Below are 24,851 nucleotides of genomic sequence, written 5' to 3'. Positions count from 1 at the left end.
CACTTTCCGAGGTCCGGACGCAAGCCGATCCCCCATCCCCCGAGGGAGGCGAAGGGTGCCCCATGGGTGGCTGAGGGGACGCCCGGCCCGCGAGGGACAACCCGAGGAGGAGCAGTTTCATCTGATTAACACCTGAGTCTCGTCCAGGCAAGCACAGATATTGGCGTGGGGCCGCCCAGGTGGGGGGAAGGGAAGGAGAGGAAGGGGGTGGAGATGGGATTCCCCCCTCTCTGAAGAGCACTAGCGGAGGATGCGCCCAGGCCAGCCGAGAGCGGCATGCTTCAGACTGCGGAGCCGGGATCCCGCCGCCTGCACCGACAGCGCGGAGCCCCGCAGCGCCCTCCGCACCGGCCCCTCGGTCCCCGGGGGCCCAGGACTTTGCTTCCGAAGGCGCTGGGGCCTAACATCCCACGGGGTCGACCCCGGCTCCTGGGGCCTGGGGGAGGGGACCCGCGGGAACACCCCCAATCTCCGGCGGTTCTCAGCGGTTGTAAAATGCACCCCCGCGGTTCCCTTCTTCAGCCTTCCCTCCTCCCGAGGCCGCAGAGAAGGGCCACCACAGGCGAAAAGCCTAAGGCAATGCAGGGACGGCAGCCTCATAGGTCCCGGACCTCCTCCCCCGGTTACCTGTAAGGACTCCGACACGGATTTGATGGTCGTGGTTAGTAAGGATCATTCCCTCGGTCGCCATGTTTCCCAGCGCAGTCACCGCACTGACAGGAGCCGGGAGAAACCGGAGCCCGGAGCGCGCGGGCCGGGAGCGCGCTCGCCGAGGAGAGCGCGACAGCTAGGGAGCCAGAGAAGCGCGAGGAGAGCGGGGAAGGAGGGGGAGGCCGCAGAGTGCTCGGTGGCCTGCGTAGGGGAGAGGCCGCGCCGGGAGTGCGCGGGTCCGCGGGAGGGGGAGGAGTCAGGGCGCGCGGCCCCAAGTCCGGCAAGAAGGAGGCAAGCTTGGGGGGCGCGGTGGCCGCACGGGGAGAGCGCGCGGAGGCGGCAGAACGAGGCAGGAGAGAGTCGGAACGCTCTGCAGAGCGCGAGACCCAAGGCAGCTAGATGGCAGGACTGAGAGGAAAGGATAGCACACGCTCTGGAGGTTGCGGGGGCGGACTCGGGGACAAGGGCGGAGCTACACCCCTAGGCGTGGAACTCGTGGAGAGTGAGGGGAGGAGTGAGAGCTCGGGTGCTGAGTATTGGGAGCGGGAAGGAGCCGGCCCAGCCTGAGTAGGACCGCGGATCGCTCCTGGGCGCGCGAGTAGCACCGGATTGGCTGAGTGAACGCGGAGCGTGTGCGCGCGAGGCACGAACGCAACCTCGGCCGGGCCCCAGACAGAAGCAATCCCCTGCCGAGCCTGACACCTCGTTGGTTGTCCGCGCCTTAGGCTGGCTCTCGCCGGCGGGCCGGCTTTCTAAGAGGGGACCGCGGGGGGAGCGAGGCTGGCTCAGCACGCCGGGCCTCCTCTTGCAGCCCTCCGGAGCGGCCGGCCGCCCCACTGAAAGCGCTGGGGAACCGAGAGGTGTCTTAGAAAGCTGCATGAGTGGCAGAACGGCGGCTACTATGACAGAGAGGCCGCCGTGGGCGAAGAGGGAGGTATCCTGTCCTGCCTCGTGCTAGCCGCTGGCTTCCTCAGTCGGCTTTCCCTGAAGGAGGATTTCCGCTTCACCTGTGCTTTAGGATTCCATCTCCAGTCAGTGCCTGCAAGACGATCCTCACGTGCGAAACTTAGGAGTCTGAGGCAGGGCAGCTGGAGTGGAGATACCTGGCTTCTCTTCCTCCTGCTGTCCCACGGTTTTGTGGCCTTAAGCCTCTTCGCCATGAGCGCTGCTTTTAGATGAAAAGCATCAATCTCCTTAGCGAACGAGAACGTGTTCCACCTGAACCACAGTCCATTGCCGCGGCGATTTTCATTTCAGTATTCGTGGGATGTGAGATTACCATGAAAGTAGCTTTTGTTGCCATTTATTTCCATGTGCCTTTCATGAAACGTGTTATTAATCACCTGTGGCTATTCTACGTTAGTTTCTTACTATCGTTCTGGACCTTTCAACTTCTGAATTTTAAAAAGTTATATGCGTGTGTGTGTGTGTACACACACTCATACGTATATATTTTCTCTTCTTAGCTGTAGTAACCTGGAGGCATAAAAGTGAAAAGCAAAGTATTAAAAAATGTATATCAGTGTTTATACACAAATTTCAAAGTCACTTTGATAGGTTTTTTTTTGGTTTTGGTTTTGGTTTTTTTTGATCCGGAGTCTCGCTCTGTCGCCAGGCTCCAGTGCAGTGGCGCGATCTCGGCTCACTTGCAACTTCTGCCTCCCAGGTTCAAGCGATTCTCCTGCTTCAGCCTCCCGAGTAGCTGGAACTACAGGCGCGTGCCACGACACCCAGTTAATTTTTGTATTATTAGTAGAGACGGGGTTTCACCATGTTGGCCAGGATGGTCTCGATCAAGATCTTGACCTCGTGATCCGCCCGCCTTGGCCTCCCAAAGTGCTGGGATTACAGGTGTGAGCCACCGTGCCTGGCCGATTATGAGTTTTTTATTGTTCCGTTGGAACATGAAATTACCCATCCTCTGAAGATTCACGTGCTTAAGTATTTCATTTTAAATAATGGGGCCTACAAAGTAGATGATGGATGGAATTGAAGTGGGTAAAATAAATTAATGGCTTTTTTGCTTTTGTTTTTGTTTTTAGTATGTGTATTGCTGGTATTTTTGACAGTAATTAAAAATTTAAGCCAGGTCATGAACTCATTTCCTACCATTGTCACCTTAGATCCTGGTGGCCAACGGGTTGTTAACTAGTTTGAAATGAGAGATAAAGATAAGAAAGTATGTCCAAGAGAATGATTTCCGTTATCTCAAACTAAACATGAAGAGCAAATAGTTGGTTATATTGTTATCTTCCTAACCTATCTCTATTCTCTGCAACACACTCTAAATGGTTAGAAAATACCTTGAGCTTATCGTCTATCTTACATCTATCTTAGACGTAAGGTCTAAACCTGCCCACTAACAGGTTGTGACCCTAAACAAATTTGGGCCTTTTCCTTCATCCTTTAAATAAGGTGGTAGACTAAATAAGTACCTTTTAAGTATAGTGGTAGACTAAATAAGCACTCCTTTAATTAGAATATTCTGTAATTATTCTAATTAAAGGAATAAAACTGGAAGAAAACTGGCACTTTATTTCACAAATCAATAATAAGAGGACAAGAGACTAACTTTCTGCATTCATAAAAGGGGTGATGGTTAAATTCATTAAAATTTAAGTGGGAAGGGTGGATATGAATTAAACTTTCTAAAGCAGCAGTCCCCAAGATTTTTGGCACCAGGGACCTGTTTTGTGGAAGACAGTTTTTCCATGGATGGGGATGGGGAGGGTTGATGGTTTCGGGATGAAGCTGTTCTAGAACACCGCAGATCATAAGGTATTAGATTCTGATAAGAAGCCACAACCTAAATCCCACGCATCCGCAGTTCACAATAGGGTTCATGCTCCTATGACAATCTAATGCAGCCACTGATCTGACAGGAGGCGGAGCTCAGGCAGTAATGGTTACTGCCTGCTGTGTGGCCTGGTTCCTAATAGGCCACGGATGGGTACCTGTCCATGGCCCAGAGTTTGGGGACCCCTGTTCTAAAGTATATGGTGGTTTATTAACATTCATTATGTTTTACTGACTGTAAGTATTAAAATTCCTAAAAAATAATAATAGAACTAAATTATAATGCTTGTCTTTCAACCGGTTTTCTTAAGTGTATTCATCTTTCTCAAATTCAGCAACCTTTTACAAACCTTACAAAGGAAAAACGCAGTGACTTTACTGTCTAGAGTGAACTTTTACTGATGGTTATTGAATGAATATTATAATATGTACACACTATTACTCTTGTTACAGTGTGACATTCTTCAGAATTCATCCTGGAATCAATATTATGCCAAAGAAAATTTTCTGAAAGGTAGGAGAGAGTGCCATTTTCCAAATATTGATAAATGTCTCAGGAAACATGGGGCATGGGGTGTGGTGTGGGTTGGGGTGGGAATTTGTGTGTAAATAATTAGAAGTGCCCAGGGAGTTATTCTTTCCATTCTTAGGGTTTTCATCATGAAAACTACAAGAGTTTCCATTAACCATCCAAGATAACATAAAAAAAAAAACAGGTTAACATGTGGCTTTCATTACAATTATCATGGAATGAAACTTTATATTTCAGTAGAAATGAAGTTATTATTATTATTATTATTATTTTTTGAGACAGTCTTGCTGTGTCAGCCAGGCTGGAATGCAGTGGCACCATCTCAGTTCACTGCAACTTCTGTCTCCTGGGCTCAAGCAATTCTCCTGCCTCAGCCTCCCGAGTAGCTGGGATTACAGGTGTGTGCCACTATGCCTTGCTAATTTTCGTATTTTTAGTAGAGATGGGATTTCACCATGTTGGCCAGCCTGGTCTTGAACTCCTGACCTCAGGTAATCCACCTGCCTTGGCCTCCCAAAGTGCTGGGATTACAGTCGTGAGCCACCGTGACCGGCCTGAAGTTAGTTTTTTCCTAGTACTGGTATATTTACACTTAGCCCACCAGTTAACTCTTAGTTTTTCTGTGGTTAATCACAATTTCTTTTTTTTCTTTTTTTTTTTTTTTTGAGACAGAGTCTCTCTCTGTTGCCCAGGCCGGACTGCCGTGGCACTATCTCGGCTCACTGCAAGCTCCGCCTTCCGGGTTCACACCATTCTCCTGCCTCAGCCTCCAGAGTAGCTGTGACTACAGGCGCCCGCCACCATGCCCAGCTAATTTTTTGTATTTTTAGTAGAGACGGGGTTTCACTATGTTAGCCAAGATGGTCTCGATCTCCTGACCTTGTGATCCACCCGCCTGAACCTCCCAAAGTGCTGGGATTACAGGCATGAGCCACCGCGCCTGGCCCACAATTTCAGTATAAGCAAGGCCAAATCTCATTGGGCTTTTCTGGGTGCAGACTCTCCTCTATGTCTTTTCCTACATGTGCATACCTATGATAAAGTGTAATTATATAGTAGTCACCGTAAGAGATTGACAGAAATAACTGATAATAAAATAGTACAATTATAACAATTTACTGTAATAAAAGTTATGTTAATGTGGGCTCTCTCTCTCTGTCTCTCAAAATATCTTATTGTATTGTACTCACCTATTTTCAGACCAGAATTAGTTACAGCAATTCTAGGGGAAAAAATACAAAGCCTAATTCAGCCAATTTAAAGTTCTTCTTGACCATAATCTATCTTTCTTTGGGGAAAAAATACATTTAAAGCAACCAAAGCTTCATCCTCACCATTTTTTAAATGGTAAAATACACATTCATAAAATTTACCATTTTAGCCATTTAAAAGTGTACAATTCAGTAGCATGAAGTACACAGTAGCCCTCCCTTATCTGCAGTTTTGCTTTTCTTGGCTTCAGTTACTCTATTTCCCTGAAGCCCACGATTGGAAACCCAGATGTCTGATGACATGCTTGGTTGCAAGCAACTGATCCTAGTTGAAGCCAAAAGAAATTCATTGGCTCATGCACCTAACAAGTCTGGACTTGTGTAGCTTCAGGGTTGGCTAGATTCAGAGTCTGAAACTATGTCATTAGGATGTCACTTTGAGCTATGCTTTCTTCTTTGTTAACTTCATTCTCACCGTGGCTCTTCCTACATTGCAAAAAGATGGCATTGGCTTCTCTAGGCTGTGTGTGTGTGTGTGTACACACACACAAATATATATTCATATGTTTTTAAGAGAGACAGGGTCTCTCTGTGTTGGCCAAGCTGGTCTCAAACTCCTCACCTCAAGATATCCTCCTGCTTCAGCCTCCCAAGTAGCTGTGATTACAGATACTAGCCACAGCATCTGGCTCTAGGGTATAAGTTAGATCAGTACCCCATTATAGTAAATATTTAGTATATTTAAAATGTTTTTATCTGGAAATTTGAATATAGGTAACCTACTGTATTAGTCTGTTTTCATGCTGCTGATAAAGAGATACCTGAGACTGGATAATTTACAAAGGAAGGAGGTTTAGTAGAGAACTCACAGTTCCATGTGGCTGGGGAAGCCTCACAATCATGGCGGAAGGCAAGGAGGAGCAAGTCACATCTTACGTGGATGGCAGCAGGCAAAGAGGGAATGAGGAAGACACAAAAGCAGAAGCCTCTGATAAAACCATCAGATCTCATGAGACTTACTACCATGAGAACAGTATGAGGGAAACCACCCTCATGATTCAGCTATCTCCCCCCGTGTCCTTGCCACAACACGTGGGAATTATGGGAGTACAATTCAAGATGAGATTTGGGTGGGGACACAGAGCCAAACCATATCACCTACATAAGCAAAAGCTCCATAAAATCCTTAATTTTTATGAATGTAAAGGATCCCAAGAACCAAAACTAAGAATCATAGATTTACATCATGTGCCAATCCGCAAAGCACTTATAAGACAAACTCCTCTTTCTCCATTATACTATAGAGGTTATTCTTTCCTGAGGGCTCCAGTTTATATACCTTTAATTCTGCCTACATAGTCACATATTAATATTCAGAAGGTAGAGAAGTTCTTCCTAGGTATGTACTGACAATTTACAAATGTACGAAATTTCCCCATTTATTTATGTGGCTGTGTATCTGATAAAAGAAGAAAACCAGGAACAAAAATTTTGATTTCTAAAGGAAGCACTAATTTTTCTCCCTCCTGAAAGAAAAAAAAAAAAGGTACACCATAGAAGAGAAGGGCAGTATTTTCTAGAAGAGGGAAAGATCATTAGATATGGGAAAGGAAAATGAGATTTGCTAAATTGGAAAGTAATATTAATTGCCCCAGAAGCTATTTGATTTCTTAAAAGGGCTCTGTCTGCAATGCCTTCAGTTTTTAGGATTCAGTATATATATCAAGAAAAGATAGTCCAAGCTTAAAAACTGACATGGATTGACTTTAAGTGGACCTTTTAAAAAATCAAAAGCATCATGCTTTTCTACCATTATTCATTGGTTTCTATGTAACTAAAATTTATCTTAAAGCCCAGCATCCCCAGAAAAATGTTTTTCCTTAAAAAGCAATGTACAAAACAAAAATTATTTTGTTAACCTAAGTAATCTCACTTTCCCTAGGTTGACCAATAATTGGGGGAAATATAGTTTCTAGGAATGTTTATATCATGTTTTATACTTAAAATGAAAAGTAAGTTTTCATGTTAGGAATCATAAGTGAATTTGTGAAAGAAGTAGAGAAGATGGATTTTTAGTTGTCCTGAAAAATTCTCAATTTTGCCATGTAATAATTACATTTCATATGTATCTGCCTGTGCATCTCCTGCCGTGAAATTGATTGGTTGCAGACCAAGCCTCCCTTTCCAGCACGGGACCTTGTTCTCTTCCCATTTCCTAATATTTGTTGACTAAATACAGAACGTATGAATCAATAGGGACTTTGAATTGGTAGCAATGCAGGCTCCTTCCAAGGTGCCAGAGGGACCAATAGAGATTTTACTTGGCGTGCAACAGGTTACAGAAGCATCTACCAATAAAAGGAGAGACACCACCTAAGGTGGCCACTGTTCACATAAACAACACTAAAACTAGATTTTCTGCCTGGATCTACGAGTGTAAGGCAAAATGTTATGTGTTGTCGCTTCCCCTCTTTGATTATTGCAATTCTAGACTAAAGATGAAAGTATCAGGCTGTTGTTGGCCTTATTTCATTTAGGAAGTGTGACAGACATTACTAATCACTTTCTGGCAATGCAAAAGGCAACTTTTTGGGATAGAATGTTAGCTGATATCCTCTGCATGGCTAGAAAGTCAAGATAAAATAAATGAGATAAGTTACAAAAATAGTCTACCCAAAGTTACGATTTGTAAATGTATTGCTGGTGGGACAGGTTTTTCCTCAATTGACCTTGAAATTGAAAAGTATTGCCCATATGTGGTTAAGGTTATCAGAGATTTTATTCTCAGAGGAATATAATCAGAATATTATGAGTACAAATAAAACTATAATAATGATGTTTCAATACCAAGTACTTTTTGATTACTAGTTCAGTTTACTATAACTTGATTTGGAGATAGGAATACCCTAAATATAGACATATTCCCACCAAATTGTAAGGTATAGCCCTCTCTGTAATTTAATATTCGGTGTATCAGTTAATCTCTTGGGAGTTTGAGTAGCTTGAATAAGTCTCTGACCTTTTGAATAAGTTGACCATATAAATTTGTCTGTACTCACAAAACTGAGATCCATTTCCTGGATTCACTGAAATGCAGACACTCATGAGGAGTCACCCAATCTAACTGATAACTTTATACTGCCCTTATGAAAGTCAGAGTCCAATATAAAGTCCTAAAGACAAAGTAGGATAACAGGCTATCCCAGTTTTGTGTTTTGAAAAAATTGAAAGGTTTGGAACATTTGAAGGAAAGATGTTAAGCCTGACTGGTAATGAACATAAAATGTAAATAATTTGGCAATGGCAAATAATTCACTTTTTAAGAAGTTACAACCTCCGCTACCAAGTAAACTACTTTATTCCATGCCTTAGTTAACAACAAACAAGAAAAAAAAAAAAGGAGGGAGGTCATATACTAATCCAAACTCATTGTAGTGGTTAAAAAAAAAAACCCATAATTTTAAAACATTCAAATGATGCTCTTTTAATTTAATTTTAAAATTGGGAATCTAAAGCCCTGAGGTTAAATGACTAGTTCAAGGTAATCAGTAGTACATTCAGATTTTATATTTTCATCTTTTGTTCTCATTGCTCTGTCTAATCCAATTGACTTGGAAAATCTCTCAGGACTGCCAGAATCTCCCAGGGACTAAATAAGTACAGTGATGGCTTTCTTGAAACAATGTAAATTACATACTCCACTAACTCAGTTGGTAGAATATGAAACTAATCACCTCAGGGTTTTAGATCCCATTATTTTTGTGGTTAGGAGAGGAAAGATACAATTTAGATTGGAATATGAACTGGCAGTATTAATACCTAGGCTCTGGTAACCAGCCCTGGCCCCAATTAACTGTAGGAATTTAGACACCTTTTCAATGTATCTGAACTCCAGTTTCCTTTTTTGGAAAGTGAAGGAAACTTTATTTAAAGTTCCTCCTAATGCCAAAATTCTGTGATTTCTTGTAAACCGTTTCCAGTGCAAAAGTACATTTAAAAATTCATATTTAAAATGCATCTTTAAAGATTTAAATTGACCTTGAGAAAAAGAAGATTTTGAATTGGCTGGCTCACTTTGCTTATTACCAGAAAGTATGAGGGATTCCTACAGATTATGAAGTGTTTTGTGACAAATCAACTCTTCTATACTGACATGAGATAGGAAATTAATGACAACTTAGAGTGAAAGAAAATATCTGAAGATCTCAGGAACTATGATATAATCCAGTGGTAATTTACACAAGGCAAGACATCGAGAGACCTGGGACTTGGAAATTAACTTTCTGTGGCCTTCTACATATCATTTACTGAGCCTCTTTAAAATGCTAGGCACTGTGTTAAGCAGTCAAAATGAAAAGATAGCAAGATAGAATCCTGGCCCTCAAAGAGCTCACCACGTGGTGAGGAAGGTAGCTGGATAAACCAATAATTGCGATAGAGTTCAATTAGTGCTGTGACAGAAGTAAGAGAGCCTAGCAACAAGTCTCAAACCTGATTGCACATTAGAATTTCTTGAGAAGCTTTTAAAAAATACGGATGCTTTTGCCCTATCGCTCAGTTACCATAATTTAAATTATCTGGGGCGGGGCCCAGTAGAATGCTATTTTTCAAAGCTCTTAAGGGGATTCCAATACACAGCTAGGATTGAGAATCAGTGGGATAGAAGGGCAGCACATTCAGTCCTTAAGACAAACAGGCAATGGTCATAGCTAAAGGAGAGAAGTATCTTTCCACTTTGTGCATGGACCTAATAGAACTAATGATACATGGGGAGAACTGTAAATATTAATAGTAATGTGGAGCTCAATGTGGGATGTATGAGAAAAGGGGGACATAGTGAAAGATGAGACAGAGAAGGTAGGCAGGAGGCAGATCATTTATGGTCTGTGAAGGACCTTGGACTTCAGCAAGAAACCAGTAGGGGAATGACATGATCTCATTTATCTTTTATAAAAGATAGCTTCAGTGGTACTGTGGAAGATGAATTAGAGGGACTGGAAGCAGGGGAAACCAATTAAGAGGCTACGGTAATCCAGGCAGGAAGGAGGGCCTGGGGAAAAAAACAAAAACAAAAACAAACAAACAAAACCACAGTGGTACTAGGAAAGTGGATGATATTCAAGGAATAGATAACAAGGAGGCAGAATCAACAGGTCATTTTGATGTTTTTGGTGAGAGAGTAAAAGAAGTCTGTGGTATATAATTTTACTTATTTTATACCTACTTTTTCTCATTTCCCACGGTTGGATCTGTCCACAATTACATACTTCAGAAGTGGAGAGGAGCTCCTTTTTATGGACTTAGTAAAAACATATTGTATAATGTGGTTGAAATGTGGTCATTTCAAATCCAAAAGCTATCAAAATAATCAGAGGTTGTTTACAATCCCTAAATGACTACATTCCATACATGTTTAAGGCCAAACATCCAACATTTCCACCCAGATTGGTGGGGGGAGAGAGGGAAAACAGCACTAAAACAAAGGTGTGAGAGATTTTAATTAACACAAATGGCTGTGCCTAGTCTTTAAATCTGTCCAAAGCAAATGGAGCGAAAGCCTGCTAATTCTTCAGTGCTTCATCTGGCAATGACCTCAGAAAAAAGAGCCTCCCTCCTGTATCATCAAGCTGACTTCCTTTAGTTCCTTGTTGTTCTGTGTAGATCTTTGCTCCCAGAATTCTCTAAGACAGGGAAAAACAGAGGAAAAAAGACAGCTAAAATATTGAGTACCCTAGCACCCACTCTGCAAATCCCCTAAAATATTAAATTAGAATATATGTTAAGCAATGCATTCCAAAAATCTATACCCACTATCTATTCAAGCCCTTAAAACGATTTTTTGTTTGTTTAAAGAAAGTAGTTCTCACCACATGGTGTTCATTTCTGCCAGTAGTCACTCTGTCCATAGTTGTAATGCCCATAGTACCTAAGGGGAAACATTAGGAAAATAAGAGCTTCTTTTGAGGGAAAAAAAAAAAAAACCACTAGTTTTGTTTTGTTTTGTATCACTGTGGGTATTAGCATTGATGTGAATTTTCTGATTTTTTTTTTTTAGAAAATAACTTTGTCAAGCAATATTTCAGAAGTTGGAGTGGCAGACTATTTTTCTGTTTATAGCTCATGTCCCACAGGGGGAAAAATCATTTAAGAATTATATGCAAGTAAATAAAGAAGTGGAATAATAAGTTATGTGTATATATACATACCCTCAGATAAACCAGATAGATATATTTCACAAAAATGGTCAATTATAAATAGTGGAGAATAAACAAAAGATAAAGGTGAAGATGGGGAAGAGAAAGAGGAAGCAGATAGAATGGTAGGCGTAGGGTGAGAAGGGAGGCAATGAAAAGGAGAAAAAGGGAGAATTATAGGGTGCTAAATACGACCGATAGTGAGTCTGTTCTAAATTAGAGTTGCCAGACTAAAATATGGGACTCCCAGTTAAATTTGAATTTTAATATAAACACCAAATAATTTTTCATATATCTCATGAAATATTTGGGACACACTTATACTAAAAATTATTTGGTGAAATTCAAATTTAATAGGGTATCCTTTTTTATTTGCTAAATATGATAACATTTTCCTAGACATACTGCTGCACTCCTGAGTGTGTGATGCCCACAAATTATGGAATCTGTTGTCACCCACTAAAATAATATTAATAAGGGTACAGTTTATTTTGTCAAGCTTCAAAATTTATATTTAGGAAGAAAAGAATTTTATTCTCCCCCTGAATTTCTGTGAAGTATTAAAGAAGTAAAAGAATGACTTAGTTTAGAAATTAACTTTATAACCTATTAATACCATAAACCTAACTTTGACATTCAAAAGGTTCAGGTTGCCTCAAAGCTTTAAAAAGCCTGTACTTGAAAGCAACAGTACTGCTTATCAAGGACCTGGATTTGAGCTAGCTGTGGTTTTCTGCGCCTGCCTTTCAGCATTTTAGCTTAACACTACTATTTTCCCTTCAGCAGCACCTGCTGAAGTGTAGTTCAGCCATCAGGAAGAATAATACTAAAGTGAAGTAAAGGTTAAAGCCAGGAAGAATGACTTGCTTTCAGAACAGAAGGAGTTAGAGAGTAAATAAGGTCTCAAAGAGTATTCATTTCCCATTTTGCTGGGCTTTCATCTGAATTTATAAGTGTAGCATAATACTCACATCCAACGTTCAGGTTTTTCTCAGAAGAGCTCAAGGAAATGCTAAGAGTTGGTGGGGATTGAGGGGAGGAGAGAAAAGCAAAGCTATCAGAATCAAATGTCTTAACACAAGTTATATTATTGCTGAAGATAAACCTCTTCTTTAAACACCAGCAGATATGATGGGAAATTCAGTTGAATTTAGAGATTGCTTAGCACCTGTGCTCTCTAAGATAGGTGACTGCCAAAGTCCACAAACTTGCCTTCTGGACTCTATAGAAGTTAGAGAGGGCCTACAATACACCCTGAATCAAATTATAATTTTACACTGGTGGAAAAGTAAATCCTTTCAAATGTCACCTGTCTCCAGAAAGATCAAAAGTAAAGACTTCACCGTAGGTGTAAACAGACTAAGTGAGGCAGCATGCCAAAGAGATAACATGGATGACGGTAATGCCACATCCTGGGCATCAAGGGAATTCACAAGTAGGGATTTGTTGAAGTGTAACAAAATCAGTAATATTAACACAGGATTGTATTTTGCCAGCTACACAGATCATACCACTGCAACTCAGCCAACCAGCACATCAGACAGTGGGAGGAGGAATTCTTGGCTAAGAGTACTGAGGTAAACTCTTCATCTACTTGGAAATGCTTAGAACAGAAGAGCCTGTACCCTGATTTACTGAGAGGTGTGTCCAAAATTATATTCCACCCTTTCTCTAAGACAGGTTTGTGCAATTCAATTCTTTTGAAACTAGAGAAAAAGAAACGCTTTCCTGTAACACTGTTAAGTATACAAACTTCAAATAAGCACCATCTTTTATTTTTTGTTTAGTGCTCATTTTTTATTTTAGTGCCCCAATCGCCTGATTTATCTGTGGTAGAAGGGAACACTATTCTACAAGGATTGTGGAGGAAGTGGGCAGTGACTGTTTTTTGAAATGGAGAGATCTGTAGTACAGGGAGTAAAATACTAGGTAAAAATTATGCAACAGAACACTGAGTTTAACATGGTCTAATCAAGGCTGCCAGTAATACACCTTGGTGCCAAAAGAGCATGTGATAAAACATCAAGAAATTTTTTTCTTTTTTCATTTGATACATGAATGTGGCACCTTTTGTCCTGAGAGTAATAGAAGACCGATCTCTCCCACAGCATTTCATGGTTCCTGAATTACCACTCTGTGGACTTGAAGCCTGGATGTGGTTGGTGCCACCTACTGGGCTAAATGCAGAGTTAACAATTTCTTGCTGAACAAATTAACCTTAGGAGTATGCTTCTTCACTGAGAAGATTATACGTTAAACAGATAATAAATTTGGATTCAAATTATAGCGTTTAGATCTAGAACAGGCATGAAAAGTCACATGCTTTTACACATCCATTTTGTAGCATAGTCTAGGGAATAAGGATTGAATATGGAGCCAGAAGCCTGGCTTCTCTGAGCTTGTTTCTTGTTCTATAATACCTTTCATAGAGTCACTGAGGGTTGCACAAGGTATTAAGTTCTCAGCATGCTCCATGTTAATGTTGTTTGTATTTTTAAAAACTGGAATTAAATGACTTCTCCAAGTCATATAACTGGTGAGCCTCAGAGGAAGGCCTGCAACTCATGTATCTGAGTCTTAAATTCAGTGCTTTTTTCCTTAAATTACAATTTGCCAAAATTTGATGATGAGATGATTTTAGGTGGCAATTGGGATAAATTTCGGTGTTGGGACAAGGCATTAAATACTATAAATCACAGTGAGAAAATTATTGCCTTTTCAATTATTTCAAACTTGATGGCATCAAGGAGAAAGTTGCAGTTTGGTGCTGGCTTTCTTTAAAGTTCTCTGTGTCTTTTTTTTTTTTTTTTTTGATACGAAGTCTCACTCTGTCACCTAGGCTGGAGTGCAGTGGCGTCATCGCAGCTCACTGTAACCTCTGCCTCCCAGGTTCAAGCGATTCTCCTGCCTCAGCCTCCTGAGTATCTGGGACTATAGGTGTGTGCCACCACACCTGGCTAATTTTCTGTATTTTGTTGTAGAGATGGGGTTTCACCATGTTAACCAGGATGGTCTCAATCTCCTGACCACGTGATCCACCTGCCTCAGCCTCCCAAAGTGCTGGGATTACAGGCGTGAGCCACCATGCCTGGCCAAAATTCTGTATGTCTTTCTAATCTCACTTCCTAATGGAGATAAAATAGATCTCAGGCTTATGTATTTTTCTAGAACATTAAAGTCTTGTTTTTTGTGTATTTATTATTAAGTTTACCTTCTATTGTGGAAAACTATATTGATTCTTCATTTAAAATAGTAACATAAATTTTATTTTCAAGGAATGCATTTAGGAAACTAAAGAAGTCAATGTAAACAACAAATATTGAATAAATAATAGTCCAGGTGATACACAAAGTTGGAAAATACTACAACACCTACCATTAAGAAATTATTACCAAATAGGTTGGTAATAACCTCTTTACATAATTAGTTTTAAAATCCTTTATGAAGAGAATATTTGTTTTCTTTTAAATAATCAAATACTAGAGGTGATAAAATAGGCCACATAACCAAAATATAGGACTCCATTAGATTTCAAATCCACTTGGGCTCGAACAAACCTATAGAGTTTGAATACGTGTGTTAGAAAATGAAACTGGCCCATAATTAGTGCTAAATGGATGCAGAATCAATTTAACACATTGATCCATTGCCTGTGGCTACATTAATTTGTGGTAACTAAGCCGTATAGTACCCTATCATTTAATTCTCCAGGAACATAAAAGGAAAGGAGAGAAAAGAAGATGTGGATCTGTGGCTGTTCCAATTCAAAGTTGATTCAATGTTTTACATGCAAGGAGAAAAAATATCTCCTGAGACAATCAAGTTGAATGGAACCCTTGTTTACTAATTTAGACTTAATTTGATTCTGGAGCTAAAAAGCTTTTGGCTCTTTACCATATAGATCCCTTGAGATGACCTTCAGCTAATTTTGAATGAAGTAAAACAGGGACTTGTCTGTCTTCCTCATAACCCTCCTCTCTTCTATCTTTTAAATTTGTATCTTAATGATTTAATACTGCTTCTGGTTGCATTCCAGGATTCTTTCCAATTTTGTGCTGTCCAATTCTTATTAGAACATAAATTGAAAGAAAAATATGCATGGAATACTGCCTGAAGGATAATCAGTTCAGTCTTACTAGTTTTCTAAAATTTACCTATGGATCCAGCCAGACCAGAGAGTCTTATGTACCTGAATCAAATCATCTTGAGGTGATTTGTCACTTAAAATAAATTTCAGATTAATATCTTTTTATCAGATTATGCCAAAGAGCAGAGGAGAAACAACCTAGGAAATTTAGATTCTGAATTTATTTTGAAATATTGTTGAAGACATTGGCGACTATCATCACACAAACAATGTCCTGCCCCCATTATATGGACCTGAAGGAGAAATTTCTCTCAGATTTCAACACCAGGAAAAACTATGTTTCTCCTGAGCAATTGGTTTGTTGTTACTTCGTGAGTTTCATAAATCCATGTTTCTTTTTACTGGAAAATTCAGAACCAAATTTGTAGCCTACCTCTGCCAGCTGTACAGTACTCTCATTATGCATTCTTGTGTATTTGCCCAGCTTCAACTTATTTTCCCTTTTCTTTGATTTACTCATATATTTATTTAACCCTATGTGTTGACTGTGATTTTTGTAAGCTGTTTAAGTGCTTTACAGAATAAGACTAAGAAATTAGAAACATACATACTGATACTGATAGAACATTGTCATCCCTTGGCCATGATTTCCCATCTCGTGTCCTTTTTGAAAAATGGAGTTGATATTCATAGATACTTGAAAATTTAAGAACTTTTTCCCTGTCCTCAGAGCCATCTCTATATTCTATTTTTTAAATGAACTATATTATTTTCTCTAATATTGCCATAAATTCTGTGGGGAAATCGCTGAAACTCTCAGAGTGACAACTGGATTGATAAAATTCACAACCATTGTCAGATGTCTGTCTCCTTGGCCTTCTGCTTTGAAGTAGCAGAGTCTATTCCAGCAAGATTAATAAGATTAAACAATTCTAATTCCTAGAAAAGGGGATGAGGTGGAAAGGAAACATATTTTATTGAGTGCTAGCTATATATCAGCTACATATGCTAAGTATGTAATATATTACTTTATCTTTACAAAGGAAAACAGTTCTCCCAGAGAGAATCTTTGCCTTAGTACAGAAGCTTCTGAGTCATAAAAATGATGATAGGCCGGGCGCGGTGGCTCACACCTGTAATCCCAGCACTTTGGGAGGCCAAGGCAGGTGGATCACGAGGTCAGGAGTTCAAGACCAGCCTGGCCAACATGGTGAAACCCCGTCTCTACTAAAAATACAAAAATTAGATGGGCATGGTGGTGCGTGCCTGTAATCCCAGCTACTCGGAAGGCTGAGACAGGAGAATTGCTTGAACTAGGACCCGGGAGGCGGAGGTAGCAGTGAGCTGAGATCGCACCACTGCACTCCAGCCTGGGCAACAGAGCCAGACTCTATCTCAAAAAAAAAAAAATAATAATGAAAAAATTAATTACTCTACTACTAACATTTAACTTACTGTGTGCCAGGCATTGTGTTGCTCACTTTACAAGTAAAGGTCTCCAATATAAAATAAACAAAACAAAACCTCAAACTGTGTACCTGGGATATTCTACCTACCTTGGGACCCAGGAAGATTTAAAAATGCTTGCATTGGCTCAAAATTCTGCTGCAAATACAGTGATAATTTCAGATCATTGGCCTTCTGGTAGTTCTTCAAGGCTTCAATTCTCAGCTCAATCACTTTGCCATGAAAATCATTCTGAAAGAGAATATTTTCCGAAACTACACATATAGGATTGGCTTCTCTGAATCCATTGTTACCTGAATCCTCTTTACCCGGAAGTTAAAAAGTAATTCCATCATGCTCAGTCTTTAAAAGTTGGGTAGAAAGTATTTGTGATTTTTCCCCATTTAGAATAGAACAAAATCAAGAATATAGGAAGAAATAGCATGTATTCCAAGTTCAGAGATAGGTCCCTTCAGCTATCTTTCTATGATACATTTGTTTTAGCAGGGCAATCGGTAATCTAGGATGTGGGGACTGGGCTTCACAATATGCAGCTAAAAGCCTTTGTATTATATGAATGAAATTGCATCCTATATCCAGCCTTGGAAGACCTTAGTACCTGAAGGATGTTGTTTTGTTCCTGATACTTGACCCATTCCATTTTCCTCTGTTGCTTTTCCTGGTGGAAGAAAGAGCCTCTGGGTGACAAAGTAAATTGAGATCAGCAATCAGTTTTCTCAATATGCTGCAAAAGCCTTATAGCAAAATTATAGTGTCACAGATTTACTATTAAATTGACTTTAACTGCACAATTCTCTTAATTGGCCTCAACTGTACAAGCCATCCTCTAAAAGCTAATGAATAGAGTTATTTTATGTTGGTGAGTTGGTTATGGGAAGATGAGATACCAGCATAATACCACTGAATACATTTTCAAAGACAAATGAACGGAAGTTCTGACATCATTTAGCTGTTGCAGAGTTATCATTGTTGGTATAGCTTCTCTCACTTTTTCGTAATATGATTTCCCAGAAACTTGTGATATCACTCTAACTCAAATATAGTAACACAAGGGAACCAAATCTATAAAAATTGGCATTGGTCCAAGAGCACACCATACCTTAGGCAAATTACTGCAACATTAAAGATTTCTAGTTTACTAGCTCTAAAAGCCACTGCCATTCAGAATGGCCGTACTACCTTCCTTATCTCCTTCACTTTCTCTGCAAATGATTTCTCCAGTTCACTCTCAGTCTTCCTAGGTGATGAGGGGGATTTGGGAGCCTGGGATGAAAGAAGAGAGCTAAAGGAATAAGAGGTCCTAGGAAAGAAGTGCAATGTCTCAGCAGGCCATAAATCTAATAAACCCTAAAAACCCAGATCCTACCTATCTGCCTACCCAAATTAGCCCTGATTGTCAGCAGGCTGTTTCCAGCTGTGTGACATCGACAATCTTGAAATTTTAAGTACATGCAGTCCACTTGCCTTTCCATCCTGCAAGTCTGCCTTGTTTTTTGTCTGTGGTGCTTTTTGTTGATCACTAAGTTCTTCTGTCTCGAATGTCTGTGGAAAGAAATTTTGGCAAAGCTTTAAAGTAGTGGAAATTAAAGAGGGAAGTGGAAAACCAATATGGGTCAAGGTTTTGGTTCCTGCCAGTCAGCAGCTTCTCAGGGCCTGGCATGAAAAGTGTACTACCAAAGGGAGTTGAGAATGTAATGAGCCCTTCCTTTCATTCAGTCCCTTGAGTGTACCTTATAGGAGTGAAAACTATTAGCTGGACCCTTAGCCAGTCACTACTCTAAGCTACTTACTGCATTACTCTGCTTATTTTCCTTACTGTACTATATTGCAGACATTCTCATTTAATCCTCACAGTTCTTTGAGGACCATTTTTATTTCCATATTATAGATGAGAAACCTGAGACTTGGAGAGGTTATTTGTTTAGGGTTACACAACTAGGAAAGTACAGAGTTGGAATTTGAACCAGATCTTTCTGATTCTGAAGCCTGTGTTCTTGACCACTAGGCATGCTGTTCTTCTAAAATATGAGTAGGGAAAGTTGATCACAGGTTAAGTGTATAGATGTCCCTTTTGAGAGCTCTGTAGAAGCTGGATTTAGATAGAGGAATTGTGCTGGCACATTTCCTATTACAAGGACTCAAGAACCCAGGAACTAAAACTTCTGGCAATTCGTAGAACTAATTTGTAACTGCCCACGAGAACCTGGAGCAGATCTCAATACAAGATGCAGGGCTTGAAGGAATTCTGATTATTTGTGGAAAAGTCAGATGAAAAAAAAAGACAGAGATCACACTATATAACTGTTTATATCACAAGACACAATCTACTCTTCTAGTTGCATAGTCTGTAAAGAAGCACTTGGGTCCCAAGGGATTAGTCTTGGACAAAGTCTCGGACAAGGGACAAAGGAATTCCCTGTCCCCTTCCCCCTACTCCCTGGCTCTGGTTTCCCAGCAAAAGGCCCTAATATTGTTATCTTAAACAATGTGGTGATTGCTGTAAAATTATAAGGACATTAGAATTAGGTATTCATTTGTTTATTCATTCAACTTACATGTATTGATTCTCTACTATGTTCCAAGCATTGTGCTAGGAGCTATAGATTTGGACAAAGCAATCAAGATATTGAAGGAGCTTGAGAAGATACAGAAGGAGGCAGGGAAACAAGAAACAATTTAAAAAGTAATAATAATACAATAATAATAATTTTATATTATAAACAGTGCTATTGAGCACATAAGCAGAGTTATATAATAGAAAAGGGGAGGAGGATGCCCTACTTTAGATGGAGCAAACAAGGATGGCCTCTCTAAGGAGATGACATTTAAGCTGAGACCTGAAGGATGAGAATGAGCCAACCATGAGAAAATAGCATTACAGGCAGTGGGGAAGGCAAGAGCAAAGTCCTTGAGATAGGAAAAGGCTTGGCATGTTTGAGAAACCACAAGAAGCCAGTGGCATGGTTGCATAGAAAGCAAGGGAAGGACATCTATGAGAGGAAACTGGAGAATAGGCAAGAGCCAGATTATGCCACAATTAGTGGCTGTAAAGGTTTTTCATAAGAAGAGTAACATGCTTTAATTGTTTTAAAAAGATCACCTTGGAGAATGGATTGGAATGAGGCATGCGGTGGAAGCAAGGACATGAAACAATGAGGATGGGGGCCAGAGGAAAGGGAGGTTCTTTGCATTGTGATCTGTAAGACAATACTTTCAATAGATCCTTAGAGGCACACCTTGTTCCATAGCATCTCCATTTCCTTCCGAAGCATCTTGTTTTTCCTTTCCTGTTGGAGGGGGAAGAACCAAACAACAGAAGCATGTATTTGTCCAGCCATTGAAGTGGGTTTGGAAGAAGTTACTAAGTAATAGTGGAAAAAGGGTCCAGGGACATAGTAAACCACAGAGGAAGGCAATGAATGGGTCTAATCCCAAATCCAGGAGCATAAGAGATGTTTGATGATGATGATGGTAAAAAAAAACCAAGTTATTGTTTTAAGTAATAACTTTAATTATAATAATTGTTAGACAGTATCTATAGAAATGAGTTCCTAACACTTAAGATGCTCTTATGTGGCCATTTCTTGGGGGTTAGACCACTAATTTTTAATTTTTAAGATCCTTTACATTGCTGATTGAAAGAAAATCTTGTAAGAATCCTGCAGAGCAAACTATTACTTTTCTTTTACTTTGATAGGTATTTTCTATTCTTTATAGCAAATATTTTACTATTCTTTCTGAAATGTGAAGAGTTAATATGGTTATATTCATTAATTCCCTAGATAAAAAGTTTTTAAAAGTCAAAGAATAGAATTTTTGCTTGCTAGTCGTGTTCTTCCCAACATTCCATCTGACTCCTTTTGGGTCACCCTGGACTTTCTAGATCAAGGAGATATGAGTGTTGGAGCATCAGATGCTAGAGATGAGTACTCTGTCTTTCTCTCCACATCTGACACTGCAATGGAATTGAGCCCTATTCCGGAGGCTGTTCCTGGAGTCCCTCCTACTTCTTACCAAGTTCTGTTTCATCTTCTCTGCTTCCTTAAGGAGCTCCATGACCGAGGATTCCTCACACCCCTTCCCTGCCATGATCTGTCTCATGATCTGAAGACTAGAAGAAAGAGAGGCATCATAAAACATACATACCTCCTTAAGGGTAATACTGATGTTCTGCAACTAGTCAGAAAGTACTCTACCATGAAAGTTAGATGGGGACTGAAATCTCAGGAGTTATGGAAGCACTTCTGGTCATAGAAGATCTCTGTAACTAAGATGTTTCCATTTCTAATTGACATTTGCCTATCTATGTGCTCTAGAATGAATTCTGTGCTCTTTAATGCTTAAAACTTAGGTCTCCAACAGCCAGGGAGAGTCCTTTCCTCCCCCTCAGAAGAATGTTGCAGTGTGTGACTTTTGGGAGAAGAAGGGGTAATTCTGCCCCCTTTATAAGAAGAGGTTGAAGAACCTGCTATCTTCTAGGATAAATCCCAGAGTTATTTCCTAACCCATCTCTGTCCTCTGTCCACTTTCTCCCACTTCCTTGCTTCTTCATATAAGGACATTTTAGTCTATTGGGGAAGTCACTGATATCCTTTCATAGCCCCAGAGAATGCAAGCCATTAAGAAGTTCTAACAAAATCTAAATCAAAATCAAGTCCTTGTGAGAGAGGATATTCCTTAAAGGCATAAATTATTTTATATTTGTGTTCTTGTACTTTTTTCTCCCCAGTTCTAAATGAAGAACACAATTCTAAGACTTTGTGTTTTCTTGCTCTGAGAGAAGTCTATTTTGCTGAGTTGTAAGCAGCTGGTGCTTGTTGCTGAGTTGTAAGCAGCTGGTGCTTGACCACAACTTTCTGCCTGCATTTTGTTCTCCAAAAATATGAGTCCTTTGAGATGCTTATGATAAGGGTATAGAATAAAGGTAGACTCACTGAGGAGAGACGTTCTGAGACTAGAAAGGAAACAGAGTTTGTGGGTCCCAAGTACAGTGAGTGCTCTGGTAAAGAGTTAAGACTTCAGCTGCCTAGTATATTTAGAGAGGCTGTGCCCTAATTCAGAGGGCTCCTAGGCTTAGAAAATACTGCCATTCCACTGCTTGGCATAGAAAGAGCAGAGTTATTTATTCTAAAGTGATCATGCATAAGAAAGCATCTGTGTGACCGTGGTAAACTAATGCTATTAAAAGCGTTTCACTATTTCTTGGGTGGGCAGCCTGGGGAGGAAGAGTTATAACTAGCCCCACGAAATGAGGGCTGAGTCATATTTAATTTACTAAAGGAAAATAAAGAATTTGTTGTCACCCTGACTTGGTAGTTACAAATTGTTTGCCTACTACAGCTGAATGTCCAAACCTTTAGTAATGAACAAAAAAAAAAAATTATAAGTAATTATTGCCAGTCCTTTGCAGATCAAGTTCTCCAGCCTTTTTACCTCTAGGAATCCAGAGTAAGAGCCCATACCTCCTTTGTTTTTCCTCCAAGTTAGACATTAACTTTTGAAATAAGAGGTTGTTTTTATCTTCTAGAGGTTTGAGCATCTCTAGCAGTTCCTGCTTCCTTAGCTTTAAGTCCTCATTCAATTCCTTCAAGTAGTTGTCATCTATTTTAGAACTTCTGTGGGAAGAGGCACAATAATACCTGCCTTTAGCCTGAGTTGAGAGAGAGAGAGAGAGAGAGAGACCCTCTTTTCTATTTAGCATTTTCCATCAAAGACTCACCTTATTTTTGAGGGCAGGTAACATCCTGAAGAGTTTGCACCACTTGTCATCTTGAAGGGTAACTTCTAAGAATAAAGAGGCCTTCCTGAAAATATGTGCCTTTTTTTCTATCCAGTTAAGTCATTATTTTTGTGCTGCTGTTCTTGAAACTCCTGCTGCAGTGGACTGATCTTAGCTACAGCGAGGTCACAATGGCCCTAATACCACATAATCAACAAGTCTTTAAAGTAATTTCAACATCAATGGCAGTTGACTGGAAATACTAACTACATCTGATCAGTTCTTGCCTTAGATCTAGCCAAATGACAAAGTTTTATTCTGAAGTCTTTGAATGAACAGGATGGAATCACATCATATCTACTTTTGTGTTAGAAAATGTTGGACTGTCAAAAACGACTCATCAACACCTTATTTCATGGCAACAAACCTCTGTGAAATGCCACTATCTAAAGAGCACAGTGACAGAGTCTGCAAATGAAGAAAAGATAAAGACACAGCATATACCTTTTGGGGGCCTCAAGAGGAAGAAGGAATACTTCTAAGAGACTTTTTTTTTAAAAGAGATCAAACTGGCAAATACAGGGTATGGATATAATAGAATAATATAATATATAAGCCACTGTCATTATTTTTCAATCTTTAAAATTTGATATTATCATAATGGCAGGTAAAAGAATATTGGACATGTAGGAAGAGGATTTAATTTGTGAAAGATCCATATCATCAGTATGTCCTTCCATAACCACACTCTTCCCTGAAATATTGTATAATAATTCTAGCCTCCCTTCAGGATTTTCTGGTTCTGCTTCTATTTTCTTTTTTATTATAATCACATTTCTTTTGGACCTTAAGATCTCTTGTCTTCATCTATGTCACTTATTGGAAGGTAACCCAGTTATACATTTGTTTTTTTTTTCATGCCCTTTAAACGCAGTTTTAGAGAAGTATTTTTAATGAAGGTCTCAAAGTGAATTAAGTCATGTCAATGTCAAGTATTAACTGAACACTTCCAGCCATTTTCTAGGGGTGTTCTCCAAAGTAACTTAACCCCTTTATCTTGTGGGAAACATTAAAGGGGGAGTATTATAATGGAAATAACACAAGATTTAGTTTGTCAGACTTTGGTTTGGATCTCAGCTTCACTGTGCATAGTGAGCTGCTTGTGAGCAAGTTACTAAATTTTCTGAGTCTCAGTTTCTGCTTTTGTAAAAGTGAGAATGGTAATATTGACCTGATAGGTTCGTTGTGAGTATGAAATGTATTATGTACAGAGCTTGGTTCATGTTAGGTGTTCCCATTTTAGTGAGTTTGTGTTTATTTGGTTTGGGTTTTAGGATTGCTTAATGCCTCAGTTAAGTGGTCAGATACAGAAAGGGTGATTTATATGAGGCTAATGAAACTTAAACTTTAGAGCCCTTTATTTTCACAGACCTCTTCCAAAGGCCCTGAACCTCATTTTGTATTCATAATTTTGTATTCTTTTTTGGAAAGACAGACCTCTCCAAATTATGTGTTTTAGGGGCCCACAAAACAAAGATCTGCTTCTGGTTAAATAGGATACATAGCTCTCCTAAGTATCCTCTACATCAAAACTTCTTTGGTAGTCTCTACACATACTTCTCTTTTTTTTGAGGCAGAGTGTTGCTCTGTTGCCCAGGCTGGAGTGCAGTGGCACAGTCTCAGCTCACTGCAACCTCCACCTCCCGAGTTTAAGCGATTCTCGTGCCTCAGCCTCCTGAGTAGCTGGGATTACAGGTGTGCACCATCACACCCAGCTAATTTTTGTATTTTTAATAGAAATGGGGTTTCACCTTCTTAGCCAGGCTGGTCTCAAACTCCTGACCTCTAATGATCCACCTGCCTTAGCCTCCCAAAATGCTTGGATTACAAGTGTGAGCCACCATGCCTGGCCTACAAATACCTTTACAACATATATATGTCACTTGTAAGTTTTGTATGATACCTGGTATAATATGATGTTAAATTAGGACAGCCATATCAAATCATACATAATTCACATTGGTTGCCCTAGGAATTTCCATGAAAAGTTTGGATTGAATGAGGGTGAGAAAACGCCTCACAGTTAAAAAAAAGAAACTGGTTGGATGAATTATCATTAGTAGCATCTTTGACTGCATATGTGACAGGTGGTAGCAAATAGTAGAGGACAAAAATGGCATTGATCGCTAAAGTA

General features: G+C 39.9%; 2 protein-coding genes and 1 pseudogene across 21 annotated transcripts in view; 1 reads left to right on the top strand and 2 right to left on the bottom strand.

The window, feature by feature from the left end:
- The window catches only part of GPHN (gephyrin), a 674,811-nt gene extending 670,933 nt beyond the window's left edge, over positions 1-3,878 (bottom strand). For all 15 annotated transcript variants that reach the window (XM_055362127.2, XM_055362134.2, XM_055362131.2 and 12 more), the window contains exon 1: positions 628-3,878. In XM_055362127.2, coding sequence (XP_055218102.1) covers positions 628-691 — 64 coding nt within the window. In that variant the 5' untranslated portion in view covers positions 692-3,878. The remainder of the gene's footprint in view (positions 1-627) is intronic.
- LOC134756447 (histone-lysine N-methyltransferase SETMAR-like) overlaps positions 901-24,851 on the top strand; it is a 245,731-nt pseudogene continuing 221,780 nt past the window's right edge.
- CCDC196 (coiled-coil domain containing 196) lies at positions 10,671-22,964 on the bottom strand. Of its 6 annotated transcripts, XR_002002557.4 has the most exons (11): positions 22,658-22,921; positions 22,401-22,553; positions 20,953-21,049; positions 20,175-20,225; positions 18,403-18,480; positions 18,118-18,201; positions 17,537-17,596; positions 17,028-17,169; positions 12,356-12,396; positions 11,058-11,116; positions 10,782-10,871 (listed from the first exon to the last, which is right to left on the bottom strand). XR_002002557.4 is itself a non-coding variant. In XM_019009364.4 (10 exons), the coding sequence occupies exons 1-10, from the start codon at positions 22,705-22,707 to the stop codon at positions 10,752-10,754; spliced, it is 894 nt and encodes a 297-aa protein (XP_018864909.3). In that variant the 5' UTR covers positions 22,708-22,926; the 3' UTR covers positions 10,671-10,751. The 6 variants fall into 6 exon arrangements, 5 of the variants coding, with proteins under 5 accessions (XP_018864909.3, XP_018864913.3, XP_018864911.3 ...); XM_019009364.4 differs by lacking the exon at positions 12,356-12,396 and having other exon boundaries at positions 10,671-10,871; positions 22,658-22,926; XM_019009368.4 differs by lacking the exons at positions 12,356-12,396; positions 22,401-22,553 and having other exon boundaries at positions 10,671-10,871; positions 22,658-22,964.

Source organism: Gorilla gorilla, chromosome 15, assembly GCF_029281585.2.
Source record: "Gorilla gorilla gorilla isolate KB3781 chromosome 15, NHGRI_mGorGor1-v2.1_pri, whole genome shotgun sequence".
NCBI classification, from domain to species: domain Eukaryota; kingdom Metazoa; phylum Chordata; class Mammalia; order Primates; family Hominidae; genus Gorilla; species Gorilla gorilla.
Note: the sequence above shows the minus strand (reverse complement) of the source record. Positions and strands in the feature narration are given on the sequence as shown.

Bases quoted from the DNA above. Each gene is read 5' to 3' on its own strand.
- CCDC196 (XM_019009364.4), bottom strand. From the start codon at position 22,707: ATGACAAGTGGTGCAAACTCTTCAGGATGTTACCTGCCCTCAAAAATA. The intron at 22,554-22,657 runs GTGAGTCTTTGA...CTCTTCCCACAG, and splicing joins TACCTGCCCTCAAAAATAAG to AAGTTCTAAAATAGATGACA. The intron at 18,481-20,174 runs GTGTGCCTCTAA...TTCTTTCCACAG, and splicing joins TGGAGATGCTATGGAACAAG to ACATTCGAGACAGAAGAACT.